Source organism: Ranitomeya variabilis, chromosome 6, assembly GCF_051348905.1.
Source record: "Ranitomeya variabilis isolate aRanVar5 chromosome 6, aRanVar5.hap1, whole genome shotgun sequence".
NCBI classification, from domain to species: Eukaryota; Metazoa; Chordata; class Amphibia; order Anura; family Dendrobatidae; genus Ranitomeya; species Ranitomeya variabilis.
Window position 1 is genome coordinate 137,184,215 of NC_135237.1, and position 15,354 is coordinate 137,199,568.

A 15,354-nucleotide genomic window follows, 5' to 3' on the forward strand; every position below is an offset into this window, starting at 1 on the left:
ACGCTCTCGGGGTCCAGACGTGTGACTGTGCAAAATTTTGTGCCTGTAGCTGCGACTGTTCAGATGCCAATCCCGGACATACATACATACATACATACATACATACATACATACATACATACATACATACATACATACATACATACATACATACATACACACACACATACACACATTCAGCTTTATATATTAGATATATATCAGCACCAGAAAAAATACCTTAAAGCATGCACACTTCCCTGACCAGCATTCCAATGGCCTTTCAGACAGAAATAAAGACCACTTTTTTTAGTTTTTTGTGCTGTCTTTTTTATTTTTATTATTGGAAACCATTTGACTACTGGTTGGGAAAGCTTTGCATGACACTTGAGGTAATATCATGTATACAGTACAGACCAAAAGTTTGGACACACTTTCTCATTGAAAGACTTTTCTGTATTTTCATGACTATGAAAATTGTACATTCACACTGAAGGCATCAAAACTATGAATTAACACATGTGGAATTATATACTTAACAAAAAAGTGTGAAACAACTGAAATTATGTCTTATGTTCTAGGTTCTTCAAAGTAGCCACCTTTTGCTTTGATGACTGCTTTGCACACTCTTGGCATTTTCTTGATGAGCTTCAAGAGGTAGTCACCGGGAATGGTCTTCCAACAATCTTGAAGGAGTTCCCAGAGATGCTTAGCATTTGTTGGCCTTTTTGCCTTCACTCTGCGGTCCAGCTCACCCCAAACCATCTTGATTGGGTTCAGGTCTGGTGACTAGTGAGGCCAGGTCATCTGGCGTAGCACCCCATCACTCTCCTTCTTGGTCAGATAGCCCTTACACAGCCTGGAGGTGTGTTTGGGGTCATTGTCGTGTTAAAAAATAAATGATGGTCCAACGAAATGCAAACCGGATGGAATAGCATGCCGCTGCAAGATGCTGTGGTAGCCATGCTGGTTCAGTATTCCTTCAATTTTGAATAAATCCCCAAGTGTGTCACCAGCAAAGCACCCCCACACCATCACACCTCCTCCTCCATGTTTCACAGTGGGAACCAGGCACATAGAGTACATCCGTTCACCTTTTCTGCATCGCACACAGACATGGTGGTTGGAACCAAAGATCTCAAATTTGGACTCATCAGATTTCCACTGGTCTAATGTCCATTCCTTGTGTTCTTTAGCCCAAACAAGTCTCTTCTGCTTGTTGCCTGTCTTTAGCAGTGGTTTCCTAGCAGCTATTTTACCATGAAGGCCTGCTGCACAAAGTCTCCTCTTAACAGTTGTTGTAGAGATGTGTCTGCTGCTAGAACTCTGTGTGGCATTGACCTGGTCTCTAAGGCTTCTTTCACACTAGCGTCGGGCTCGGCCCGTCGCTGTGCGTCGGGCCGACGTTCCCGACGCTAGCGTTGTCTCCGCTGCACAACGGGGGCAGCGGATGCATTTTTCCAGCGCATCCGCTGCCCCATTGTGAGGTGCGGGGAGGTGGGAGCGGAGTTCCGGCCGCGCATGCGCGGTTGGAAAAAGCGGACCGTCGTGAGCAAAAAACGTTACATGTAGCGTTTTTTGCTCCCGACGGTCCGCCACTGCACGACGCATCCGTCGCACGACGGGTGCGACATGTGGCAATCCGTCACATTGCGTCGCTTAATGTTAATCAATGGCGAAAAAACGCATCCTGCAAACACTTTTGCAGGATGCGTTTTTTCGGCAAAACGACGCATTGTGACAGAATGCAGTTAACGCTAGTGTGAAAGTAGCCTAATCTGACCTGCTGTTAACCTGCGATTTCTGAGGCTGGTGACTCGGATAAACTTATCCTCGGAAGCAGAGGTGACTCTTGGTCTTCCTTTCCCGGGGCGGTCCTCATGTGAGCCAGTTTCTTTGTAGCGCTTGATGGTTTTTGCCACTGCACTTGGGGACACTTTCAAAGTTTCTTCATTTCTTAAAGTAATGATAGCCACTCGTTTTTCTTTACTTTTTACTTTACTGCTTTTTTCTTGCCATAATACAAATTCTAACAGTCTATTCAGTAGGACTATCAGCTGTGTATCCACCAGACTTCTGCACAACACAGCTGATGGTCCCTACCCCATTTATAAGGCAAGAAATCCCACTTATTAAACCTGACAGGGCACACCTGTGAAGTGAAAACCTTTCCCGGTGACTACCTATTGAAGCTCGTCAAGAGAATGCCAAGAGTGTGCAAAGCATTCATCAAAGCAAAAGGTGGCTACTTTGAACAACCGAGAATATAAGACATAATTTCAGTTGTTTCACACTTTTTTGTTAAGTATATAATTCCACATGTGTTAATTCATAGCTTTGATGCCTTCAGTGTGAATGTACAATGTTCGTAGTCATGAAAATACAGAAAAGTCTTTAAATAGGAAAGTGTGTCCAAACTTTTGGTCTGTACTGTATACATGATATTACCTCAAGTGTCATGCAAAGCTTTCCCAACCAGTAGTCAAATGTTTTCCAATAATAAAAATAAAAAAGACTGCACAAAAAACTAAAAAAATAAGTGGACTTTATTGCCTGGACGGCGTGGCAACGGTTCGGATGTAATATCGTTTTTTATTACATCCGAAACGTTGCCACGCCGTTCAGGCAATACAGTCCACTTATTTTCTTCAGTTTTTTTTTATTCTACTATTGGAGACCATTAGATTGCTGGTTGTTAGAGCTTTGCACAACATGTGAGGTAGTACTGGATGCTGTTCCAATTATATATATATATATATATATATATATATATATATATATATATATATATATATATATATATATATATATATATATACTATATAATTGTCTAAGGGGTACTTCCGCCTGTCCTTCTGTCTGTAACGGTTATTCGTTCGCTGATTGGTCTCGCCAGCTGCCTGTCATGGCTGCCGCGACCAATCAGCGACGCGCCCAGTCCGGAAGAAAATGGCCGCTCCTTACTCCCCGCACTCACTGCCCGGCGCCCGCATACACCCCTCCGCTCACCGCTCACACAGGGTTAGTGCCGGCGGTAACGAGCCGCGGGTAACGCACTCCGTTACCGCTGCTATTAACCCTGTGTGACCAAGTTTTTTACTATTGACGCAGCCTATGCGGCGCCAATAGTAAAAACATCTAATGTTAAAAATAATAAAAAAAATAAAAAATGATTATATACTCACCTACGCCGCCTTTCCCGCTCCTCGCGATGCATGGCACGTTCCGTTGGCACGGATGGTCTGGCAGAAGGACGCAACGTCATCACACCCTGGGACCGGAAGCTGCCACCTGCACCGCATACAAGCGACACAGCTACAACGGAAGGTGAGTATATGTTTATTTTTTATTTTTTGTACCTGTGTCATACGTGGCTGGGCAATATACTACATAGCTGGGCAATATACTACATGGGCTGTGCAATATACTACGTGGCTCCATGCTGTATACTACGTCACTGGGCAATATACTACGTGGCTGGGCAATATACTACTACGTGGATATACATATTCTAGAATACCCGATGCGTTAGAATCGGGCCACCATCTAGTATGTGTGTATGTATATATATATATATATATATATATATATATATATATATATATATATATATATATATATATATATATATAATTTGATTTTTTTTTTTTTCATTTTGGAAATTCTGTCTTTTTTTTCCCCCATGTTGCAATTTTTATTGAAAAAAAAATCCTGTAATCTTGCAATTTGTACACTGGCTACTGGTGCTTTATTTTAGAGGCAGGATTACGATGACAGGTAATACCTCTATACACAACTGATGGCACAAGATCCACCAAACGCAGTAGGCGATGTCACAGCTGGTCTGCTCCCCCTCTCTTTTCATTGATTGTTACTCTCGGTCATTAAATACTTCAATGCAAAATATTGGATTGGGATCCCACCACTGTGTCTATGTTCATGTGTAAATGGAAATTAGTTTAAAGATATATTCAGACATTAGTGAAAAATGCTCTTTGTTTTTTTAATAGCATTTTGGACATAGTGTCACAGTCAGGGCTGTTGAGAATGTAAGCCAAACCTCCGACTCCTCAATTTCCCTGACTCCGACTCCACAGCACTGGTCACTACTGAGCATGTACATAAAGTGCAGCACAGATTCATCTCAACTAAAAGCCCAGATCTTTAGATCAGGAACAAAGCAGACATTTATAGGACATTTCATAACTTTCCCACATTCTTATGGGAACATTTACAGCACATCCCGCACTGTACTACTGTCCCCAATGTATTATATATTTTAGGACACAGCTCTGGCTCAGTTCCAGCCACACATTTGTTAAAATCACTGATCTGAGAATGAGCATTCCTGTTCTGATCTGATATTGAGGATCAGAATAGAACATACTCAGTGGGTCTGTGTTCAGTTTGATAAAAAACAGGCAGCGCACAAACATTTCTTACGAACTTTTTTTAGTGCAAATTAAAAAAACAAAAAAAATTGTCAAACAAAATGAAAATTTAAAAACCTGAATTCAGCAGTAGGTCATTTTATGATATCTTTCATTTAAGATAGGAATTGGTAAATATATTTTGCGCATTTTCTGTATGTAGTGCACCTTTAACCCATTCACGACATCCATTGTACATGTACGGCGCTGTGGGAGGTGCGTTCCCCCCAAACCCGCCGTACATGTAGAGAGTGCCTATTGAATGGGTTCGCTCAGAGCTCCGGCACTATCAAATGCGGTTGTACAGTCCATTATCTTCTGTTACCCTTGTGAAAATGAAAAATTATGGGCAAAAGTAACATGTTTGTGGGAAAATATTTTTTTTTTTTTCATTTTCACTGCTCAATGTTATAAAATTCTGTGAAGCACCTGTGGGTTCACGGTGATCGCTACACCCTTAGATAAGTTCCTTAAGGGTGTAGTCTCCAAAATGTGGTTACTTGAGGGGGGTTCCATGGTTTAGTCACACCAGGGGTTCTCCAAACGCGACATGACGTCCTCTTATCTGTTCCAGCTAATTTTGCATTCCTTCCCTTCCGAGCCCTGCCGTGCGCCTCATCAGTGGTTTCCACCACATATGGGTTATCTGCGTACTTGGGAGAAATTGTGCAATTATGCTGTTCATTCTCTCCTGTTACCCTTGCAAAAATGTAATATTTCAAGCTACGGTAATTGTACATTTTTTTTGGTAAAAATTAAAATGTAAATTTTTCCTTCCACATTGCTTTAACTCCTGTGAAGCACAAGAGTTACCCTACGTTCACATTTGCGGTGTGCGCCGCAGCGTCGGGCGCCGCAGCGTCGCCGCATGCGTCATGCACCCCTATATTTAACATGGGGGCGCATGGACATGCGTCGCACTTGCGTTTTGCGCCGCATGCGTCCCTGCGGCGCCCGCGTCTGGGCGCAGAGGACGCAGCAAGTTGCATTTTTGCTGCGTCAAAAATCAATGAAAAAAAGGACGCATGCGGCGCAAAACGCAGCGTTGAGCATGCGTTTTGCTGCGTTTTGGTTTGCGTTGTGCGTTGCGGCACCGACGCTGCGGCGCACAACGCAAATGTGAACGTACCCTTAATACATTTCTTGAATGTGGTTTTGAGCACTTTGAAGTATGCCGTTTTTAAAAAGGTGTCTTTTGGGGTATTTTCTGTCATATAGACCCCTCCATGTCACTTCAAACTTGATGTGGTCTCTAAAAAAAAATAAAATAAAAGTTTTGTACATTTTGTTGAAAAAATGACAAATTGCTGATGAACTTTTAACCCTTCTAACTTTCTGACAAAAAAGTTTTAAAAATGGTACAGATATAAAGTAGACATATTGGAAATGTTATTAATAAATCATTTTGCACCGCATGATCAACTGGTTTAGAGATATGAAAATTAAAAGTTTGAAAATTGCTAAAGTTTCAACATTTTTGTCAACATTTCGATATTTTCACAAACGCAAAAAAAAATTGACCTAAATTTACCACTAATATAAAATACAGTGTGTCAAAAAAAGTCAGAATCACTGGGATTCATTAAAGTGTCTGAGTTATTACTTAAAGTGACACTGTTCGGAATTGAAAAAATTGGTCAGGAAAGTGAAAACAGCTTGGGGGTAAAGGGGTTAATTTCAGTTGCTTTTGCAAGGTAAAATAATGCTGCCTGCTATGCCCAATAAACTAAGAAAATAATAATGAAAGTAAAAATGGATCCGTTCTATCCTTCATGGTTCCTGGCTAAAACCTGAAGCCATGACGTCAGTGTGAACAGAGCCTGCGGAAGAGACTTTTCGAATAGTACTAAATGTGTTGATGCTAGCCTGATCTTGTGACTAGGTTTTGCTAACTGCGTTATCTAGGCTTTGCCAAGAAATTAGTTCTACTCTTTCTTGTGATTCTCTTAAAGAATGATGGCATTCATAGAAACTTGTGATCTGTCGATCACATTTAGCCATATGAAATGTCTACTTTTTTGAGCATTTAACCAAATTTGTCACTCTGAAGCTCAAACTAAAGTTCTTTGTGTGATTACTGGGCAGCACCGCAGTTGGTTACCGTAGCCCAGTGTTCCCCAACTCCGGTCCTCATGAGCCACCAACAGGTCATGTTATCAGGATTTCCTTAGAATTGCACAGGTGATTGAATGCTTGCTTGTCCAGGTGATGCAATTATCACCTTTACAATACTAAGGAAATCCTGAAAACATGACCTGTTGGTGGCTCTTGAAGACCGGAGTTGGGGAACACTGCCTTAGCCCATGCTATCTGCAAATTAACGCTGCAAACAAGGTGCTTTCTTTTGAGATAATAAAACAGAAGTGCATAATGGTGTCCTGGTAAAAATGGCAATGGGTCTTGTTGGCTATTTTGATGCTCATTGTTTGCAAGCTTAAAACTACATAAACGCAAAAAATGAGCCCCACTGTTTGTACATGTCACATGAGCAAAAGTATATACTACATAAATGCTAGACTAAATACATAAAGGCAATATATGACCAGAATGTTATAAAGTAATGAATAAAAGTCAACAATCCCAAAATTACAAGACTGTAAGAGACTTACTCAAATATAGAGCACACTAAGCCCACAGAAAAGAGGGCTTGTGTAACTGAAGTACATGTGAGGTATAATATCTACACATACACAAATACCACAGATTGTATAGTGAAAGCATGTAGCTAAAAGAAGGCTTGTTAGGGGTAGATAGGACTCGTCCCTACAAAGTAACACTTAGTAAATTAAAATAGATCCTGCTGTCCTGTTAGGCCTCTTTCACACTTCAGTTGTTTGGCGTCAGTCTCTTCCGACATAGTGACGGATCGACGGATCCATCACAATTGTTGAGAAAACGGTTCCAACGGATCCGTTTTTTTGACGGATCCGTTACTTGGGGGTTGTCTGGGAAAAGTATCTACTTTTTGGAGCATGCGCAATTGAAAAAACGGATTGGGGCGACGGATCCGCCGAAATGACGGTCGCGACGGATTCGTCACCCATAGGCGGCCATTCTATGGAATGACAGACGCGACGGATCCGCCGCGAACCGTCATTTCGGCGTTGACAAAAAACGTTTCAATGTCCGTCTATGTCTAGACAACGTCCGCCAAATTTCGACGGATCCGTCGCATGACGGATGGAACTGACGACCATCCGTCACAATCCGTCGCCAATGCAAGTCTATGGGAAAATAAAGGATCCGCCAAAAAAAAATGACGGATCCGTTATTTGAGGAAACTGGCGGTTTTAGTCTGACGCCAAACAACTGAAGTGTGAAAGAGGCCTTACAGGTTAACAAAATTGTCTAATCTATGAGCATAATGTCAACCTGACACTAGTTCATAGCCTGTAGAAAAGCCGCGGAGACACTATCACGTGTTTCTCAAAGCAAGCAATGAATAGCCAGGTCTTTCACTGGGAAGGAACAACCACGGGAAGGGCAGCATCCAGTAAAGGAAAACCACCTATGCCAAAACATGGTATCCATCCACAGACAGCTGTTTCGGGGTATTTGCCCCTCATCAGTGTGGAGTAGGAAACTGGCTATTAGGAGCAGTGCCTAGTGATAGCAGTTCATAGCCTGCTAGTCAGTCTGTAGAAAGCCAAGGTGGATACCTTCCTAACTCAGCACCCCTGGTATCTCCAGTATTAGATCAGAAAGACGTGGTGGACAGTAGTGTAGGTGGTCTCTTATTACCTCAACACTTTTGGTATCTCCAGTATTTGTTCAGAAAGACAGGATATACAACAATGTGAGTAGCCTCTTCTTACCAACGCACCCCTAATATCCTCCAGTATTGGATCAGAAAGATAGGGTAGACAACAGTGTGAGCAGCCTCTTTTACATCAGCACCTCTAATGTCCTCCAGTATTTGATCAGAAAGATAGGGTAGACAGCAGTGTGAGCAGCCTCTTCTTACATCAGCACCTCTAATATCCTCCAGTATTGGATCAGAAAGATAGGGTGGACAGCAGTGTGAGCAGCCTCTTCTTACATCAGCACCTCTAATATCCTCCAGTATTGGATCAGAAAGATAGGGTGGACAGCAGTGTGAACAGCCTCTTCTTACATCAGCACCCCTGGTATATCCAGTATTGGATCACAAAGACGGTGGTGAGCAGTGTGAGTGGCCTTTTTTTTTTTTTTTTACTTGAGCATGCCTTATATTTCTAGTATTAGAATAGATAGGGTGGACAGTAATGTGAGTAGTCTCTTCTTACTTCAGATCTCCTTATATTTCCAATATTTGATCAGAAAGACAGTGTGGATCGCAGTGTGGGTGGCCTCTCGTACACATGAAGAAAGGCGACCTTGCTACTGCGCATGCACACAGACACTTGTTCTATCAATCTAAAACAAGTTTGTCAGTGAAACAAGAAAGTCAATTTTTAAACATGAGTGTGATTTGTTAATTAAAGGTATTAATAATCTTCTTAACTTTTTTTTTTACACTCCCAAACGGCTTACCTAATGTTATATTTAAGGTCGACAATTGGGACACACTTTTTCTTTTTTCAATCTTTTACTCAGTTTGAGCGTGAGCAAAATTGAGCTTGTTTATTTTTTTTCAAAGAGGATATGATTTTTTTTTTAATAACTTTGTGTGCCTATTATGTTTTTAACATCATCTTTGTATGTTTTGTGGTGTTGACAGCAATTAGATTATAGTGGTGTGAAAGTGTTTGCCACTTTCCTGATTTCCTATTCCTTTACATGTTTGTCACACTTAAATGTTTTCAGATCACCAAACAAATTTAAACATTAGACAAAGATAACACAAGTAAACAAAGTGGAATTTTTAAGTGAAAGACTTTATTATTAAGGGAAAAATAAATCCAAACCTACAGAGCCCTGTGTGAAAAAGTGATTGCCTCCCCCTTCCTTAAAACAATAAGTTAACTGTGGTTTATCACATATTTGGGAAGTTGAGTTCACATTCCTTAGCCACACAGGGCCCTGTAGGTTTGGATTTATTTTCTCTTAAAGGGGCCTGGGAATCGGCAGGATGATGTTCAAAGGCCAGCAATAGCAGCTGCATGCACTTCTAGGTCCCTAATGATTTGGGTTGATAATTTAGAAAAACAACTGAGGGATGGCGTATCCAGAAATAAGGTGCTAGAATCTATCCCCATGATAAGAGGGGCGGCGGCCTTTTTGGCAGATTCATCAGCTGACTCGGTTAAACTTGCATCTAAATCGGCAGCCCTTTCCAATGCAGCCCGTAGGACATTATGACTAAAGAGTTGGCCTGATGACCTACAAACCAAACAGAAACTTTGCTCAATCCCATGCGAAGGCAAATTTTTATTTGGGGAGACCCTGGATGATATCTTGCAAAAAGCAGGGGGCAATAAAAAAGGGCTCCCTAATTTGGCCCCACCATTTGTTAAGCGGCCCTTTTGGAATAGGAAATTTTTGCAAAGGCGGCCCCCAAGGGAGGAGAACAGATGGGATGAAGTGAAAAGGAGAGATGGAGGGTTCCTTTTCGGTAATTCCTCATGGAATAAAAAGACCCCCAAGTGACATCTCCCCCAGGGTGAGAGGGAGATTCTCTCAGTTCCTCCCGGCCTGGGAAAAAATCTCAACCAGCCCCTGGATATTGACCTTAATAAGATCGGGGCTTCGAATAGACTTTATTTCCCTTCCTCTCCAAAACTACGTGGTCACTCCGCTGAGGTCCTCCCCTCAACAACGAGATGCTTTAGAAAAAGAAATTATAAAGCTCATAGACAAAGCTGTTATCCAGGAATTCCACTTGCTGGAAAGAAGGAAGAGATTCTATTCCCCATTATTTCTAGTTCCAAAACCGGACGGATCCTTCAGGACGATAATAAACTTACGGAAGCTAAACAGTTGTGAGGAACCAGAAATTCAAAATGGAGTCAATAAAATCAACGATCAAAAATCTGTTTCCAAACTGTTTCATGATAGCTTATTATCACATCCCTATCCACAAGAACTCCCAAGAATTCCTCAGACTAGCAGTGGCCATGAAAGGAGAGATAAGGGAATACCAATACAGAGCCCTTCCCTTTGGCATATCAGTCGCACCTCCCATATTTACCAAACTGATAGCGGAAATGATGGCCCATCTGAGAGAAAAAGACATTTTGATAGTCTCATACATGGACGACTTTTTGATTGTGAGCAATTCAGCCCAACACTGCCGACGACAATGCGACAGAGTAGTAAATACTCTAACAAAGTTAGGCTGGCTTCTAAACCTACAAAAATCAAAACTAGAACCAACCAGAGTTCAGGAGTTTTTGGGTCTAACTTTGGACTCCAACACACACAAGAATGCCATCTCCCAGCCCAGAAAAACAAAAGATAATAAATCTTGTGTTTAAAAGCTTGCTCAAACCCTCATATCACCTCAAGAAGGGCGATGTCATTACTGGGGTCCCTTTCTGCTTGCCTCCCAGCAGTCCAGTGGGCACAACTTCACACGAGAGACCTCCAGTGGGACATTTTGAGGAATCAGGTTACACTAAGGGGGGCGTTTAGAAAGTCACATGACTCTAAGTTCAGCCACTATTCATTCCCTAGTTTGGTGGTTGGATCCCAACAACCTGTCAAAAGGGATTCATTGGGTAATAGAAGTATCTCGAATAGTTACCACAGACGCAAGTCCCACGCAGTGGGGAGCTCACCTGGACAACAGGGTCACTCTCGGTTTGGACAGGTCAGGAACACGAGGCTTCCTCAAACCAAAAAGAACTCTGGGCAGTGGGCCATGCCTTATTATCCTTCCTTCACAGCCTACGGGGGCATCATGTCTGAGTATTTTCAGACAATCAGGTAATGGTAGCCTACCTGAACCACCAGGGGGGAGAACAGGTCTCAAGCCCTAATGAAGGCCATTTCCGAAATCTTCAGCTTAGTAGAGAACAACTTCCTATCCCTCTCTGCGCTGCATATAAAAGGAGTAGAGAATCAGAAGACAGACTTCCTGAGCCGCACCCAACTAACACAGGGGGAATGGACACTAAATCAATGCATTTTCGATCAGATCACAGAGCTTTGGGGTATCCCTGTAATAGACCTATTCGCCAATATAGGCAACAGAAAAGTGAAAGACTTTTGTTCCCTAGACCCCAAGGGAGCCCTCGGGCGCTGGATGCGTTCATGATTCCCTGGACTCAGGGTCTTGCATATGCCTTTGCAGCACCTATCCTTATCCTGGCAGTTCTGCGGAAAGTCAGGGCGAGACTCATCCTAATAACCCCCTTCTGGCCCAAAAGAACCTGGTTCTCCTGGCTGAGGATGCTATCCGTCACCGATCCCTGGTTTCTTCCGGACCTCCTATCACAGGGACCAGTGTTCCACCCTCAGTCAGAGAATCTCCACTTAACAGCGTGGAATTTGTAAGGTCACTACTAAAGGAAAAGGGTTTTTCGGATAAGCTAGTCTCCACACTAATGAAAAGTAGAAAAACCGTGACCACTAAAATCTATGGCAAGACCTGGGAAAAATTTTTGTCCACCGCAGTTCCCGAGGGGCTGAAAGCTCATTCTACAAGGGCTATGGCGACCTCCTGGGCCGAAAGGTCGGAGGTATCAATAGACCAAATCTGTAAGGCAGCCACCTGGTCATCACCTTCAACCTTTTTTAGACACTACCGTCTAGACCTAGCCTCTTCATCTGACATAACCTTCAGAAGAAGGATTCTGCGGGCTGTGGTCCCTCTCTAAGCTACAATCTCTTTAATTCTCTCTGTGGTGCTGTCATGGGGGACTGAGAAAAGCATAGTTACTTACCGATAACGGTATTTCACAGAGCCCATGACAGCACCCGCTTATTCCCCCCCTCGTCACGTGTGCGAGCACAGTATATTATATGAAGTGTGTTTTTATATAGACAAGTGTTAAGAAATATGTTAAAAGTGTATATTTTTTGTTGTCACTAACCTGGAGGACCTCCGATGCTCTGCAAACCAAACTGATGCAGGGGAGAGGTACCGCCCTTTTATCCTGTAGGTTTCCTGTCCCTGAAGGGCGGATCCCCTCTCTCTGGTGCTGTCATGGGCTCTGAGAAATACCTTTATTGGTAAGTAACTATGCTTTTTTTATTTTCCCAAGGGTAACAGGAGAAATTGGACACCAAAAGTTGTTGTCCAATTTGTCCTGAGTACGCTGATTCCCCATATGTGGGGGTAAACCACTGTTTGGACGCACGGCAGAGCTCAGAAAGGAAGGAGCTCCGTTTGACATTTTGAACGCAAAATTGGCTGGAATCAGTGGTGGAGCCATGTCGCGTTTGGAGACCCCCTGATGTACCTAAACAGTGGAAACCCCCCAATTCTAACTCCAACCCTAACCCCAATGCACCCCTAACCCTAATCCCAACCATAACTTTAATCCCAAACCTAACCCTAATCCAAACCCTAATCCCAACTCTAACCCTAACTTTAGCCCAACTGTAACCCTAATTGGAAAATGGAAATAAATACATTTTCTTTATTTTATTATTGGTCCCAAACTAAGGGGGTGGTTTATTTACTATTTTCTTTTTTATTTTGATCACTGTGATAGACCCTATCAAAGTGACCAAAATGAACCAATTGGAAAAATCTTCCTATTGTTGCTGGGTGCCGGTCGGCAGATCTCGGCGGGCGCACTGTGCAATGCGCCTGCCATTTTCTTCCTGGGAGAAGATGGCGGCGTCCATGGGGGGAAGCAGGAGGGTCGAGGAGCACTGGAAGGGTACCAGGGAGGGGATCGGAGACCCTATTTCTCTCTCCTCTGATGTGCGATCACATCAGAGGAGAGAGAAATTAAATGGCACATCAGACTTTTTTTTTTTTTTCCCGGTCGCCGTTGTACGGTTATTAACGGCGATCATAAAACCGGAGTTGGTAAAACCCAACCCAAATCATGTTCTCTGGGGTCTCGGCTACCCCGTCAGCTGAGACCCCGGTGAAAATCCGACTCTGGGGGGCGCTATGCACTTTTTCCACAGCGCCGTTAATTAAAAGGCATATTGGCGGTCGTTAAGGGGTTAATAATAAAGACCTTCAGTTAACAACTGCATTTTGACTTTACTTGGGTTAATTTGGTCTAATATTTAAATTTGTTTGGTGATCTGAAACTTTTAAGTGTGACAAGCATGCAAAAGAATAGGAAATTGGGAAGGGTGGAAATTCTTTTACTTACACGATAATATGCTCACCCCCTACAGACTGACACTATCAAAACTCTAACAGCTGCAGCTCACCTGCTTTTTGACTGTTTCTGAATACCAGCACATTTTTTTTTCGTTGCTATATATACATAGTTCAATGTTCTTTGTTTTTGTTTTTTATTCCCTTTTTTAAATCAGCCAATGCATGATGACTATGACTTAAGGCAAGAGCAATTGAACAAAGCATCTCTTCTTTCCTCCAAAAAGTTTCTGGAAAACTTATTAGAAAAATTTAATTCCTGCGTGGTAAGTAAACAAATTTCTAATCCACATATCTATTTTTTTTTACTGTAATTTCCCTGTGGTGCATGAGCCAAGAACAAGTTACAGATGAGACACTGTGTATGAGCTACAGGATAACTTATTGTCATTAAAATGTCCTTTATTGCCTGTAGATTGTCTCAGAAGGGATTCATTAACCATAATAAATATTGCATATGACAATCTTGTCAACCTCCCAGCAGGGCAGTGTAGCCGGTAAGCTAAACCTCTGACTCCTCAATTTCCCTGACTCAGACTCCACAGCACTGGTCACTACTGAGCATATACATAAAGTGCAGCACAGATTCATCTCCACAGCGCTGATCACTACTGAGCATGTATATAAAGTGCAGGACAGATTCATCTCCACAGCACTAATCGCTACTGAGCATGTACATAAAGTACAGTGCAGATTCATCTCCACAGCACTGGTCACTACTGAGCATGTGCATAAAGTGCAGCACAGATTCATCTCCACAGCACTGGTCACTACTGAGCATGTGCATAAAGTGCAGCACTGATTCATCTCCACAGCACTAATCGCTACTGAGCATGTGCATAAAGTGCAGCACAGATGCATCTCAGCTAAAAGCAGAGATCCTTACAACAGGAACAGAACAGACATTTATAGGACATTTCATAACTTTCCCAAATTATTATGAAAATATTTACAGCACATCCTGCATTGTACTACTACTGTACCCAATTTATTATGTATCTTAGGAGTCGGTCTGTTTTAAACAGACTCCACCAAATTGAACCGCAACTCCGACCACAACTCCAACTCCACAGCCCTGCCTCCCAGCCAGAAGTAGTCTTTAAAATGCAGCTCTACTTTAGAGGCTCTGGCCTCAACAATATATTTTAATGGAAGCTGCCTGACCGCTGTACTTACACTGCAGCACCTGGAAGAAACTTTTATCTCTCTCGGGCCACTGGTTTTCAGTCAAACATGCGTGTCCAAAGCAATGATTCACCGCTCATGGCACTCATGTTCATGCCAGTCACCACAAGCACACCCCGTTGCAGACTGACATCCAGCACTGCAGTGCATCAGTACACAATCGGCTGTCTGTACGATTTCTGCAGAACATCTGGAACACAATAGGGTAGAGTGGAGGATTTTGTGTAAACAGTCAGTAGTAATTTTGTTATATACTTCTCTTATCTGTCCCCCCCCCCCCTTTTTTTTATGTGTAAAAAATACTTGTACAATGACATTTGATCAGAGAGGCTGCACTTTCTAATCCATCCGCTATCTGCTCACAATCAAACCCTTGGATTTCCAAATAGCAATAAATCATTTAACATAGGTAATGTAAGTTTTGCCCTGTTACTTAAAGGGGCTGTCCACTACTAGTACAAACCTTTGTTGATCAAAATGTCCCTCCCCCCATAAAATAGTAAAGCCTATACTTTCCTCATGTGGCTGCGCGATTCCCGCGATGTCTGCACT

The 15,354-nt window shown here is 42.5% G+C and overlaps 1 protein-coding gene across 3 annotated transcripts in view; it reads left to right on the plus strand.

Moving 5' to 3' along the window:
- Positions 1-15,354, plus strand: part of DNAJC13 (DnaJ heat shock protein family (Hsp40) member C13) — a 217,204-nt gene that overhangs the window by 106,421 nt on the left and 95,429 nt on the right. For all 3 annotated transcript variants that reach the window (XM_077269034.1, XM_077269036.1, XM_077269037.1), the window contains exon 14: positions 13,776-13,883. In XM_077269034.1, the coding sequence (XP_077125149.1) occupies positions 13,776-13,883 (108 nt within the window). The remainder of the gene's footprint in view (positions 1-13,775; positions 13,884-15,354) is intronic.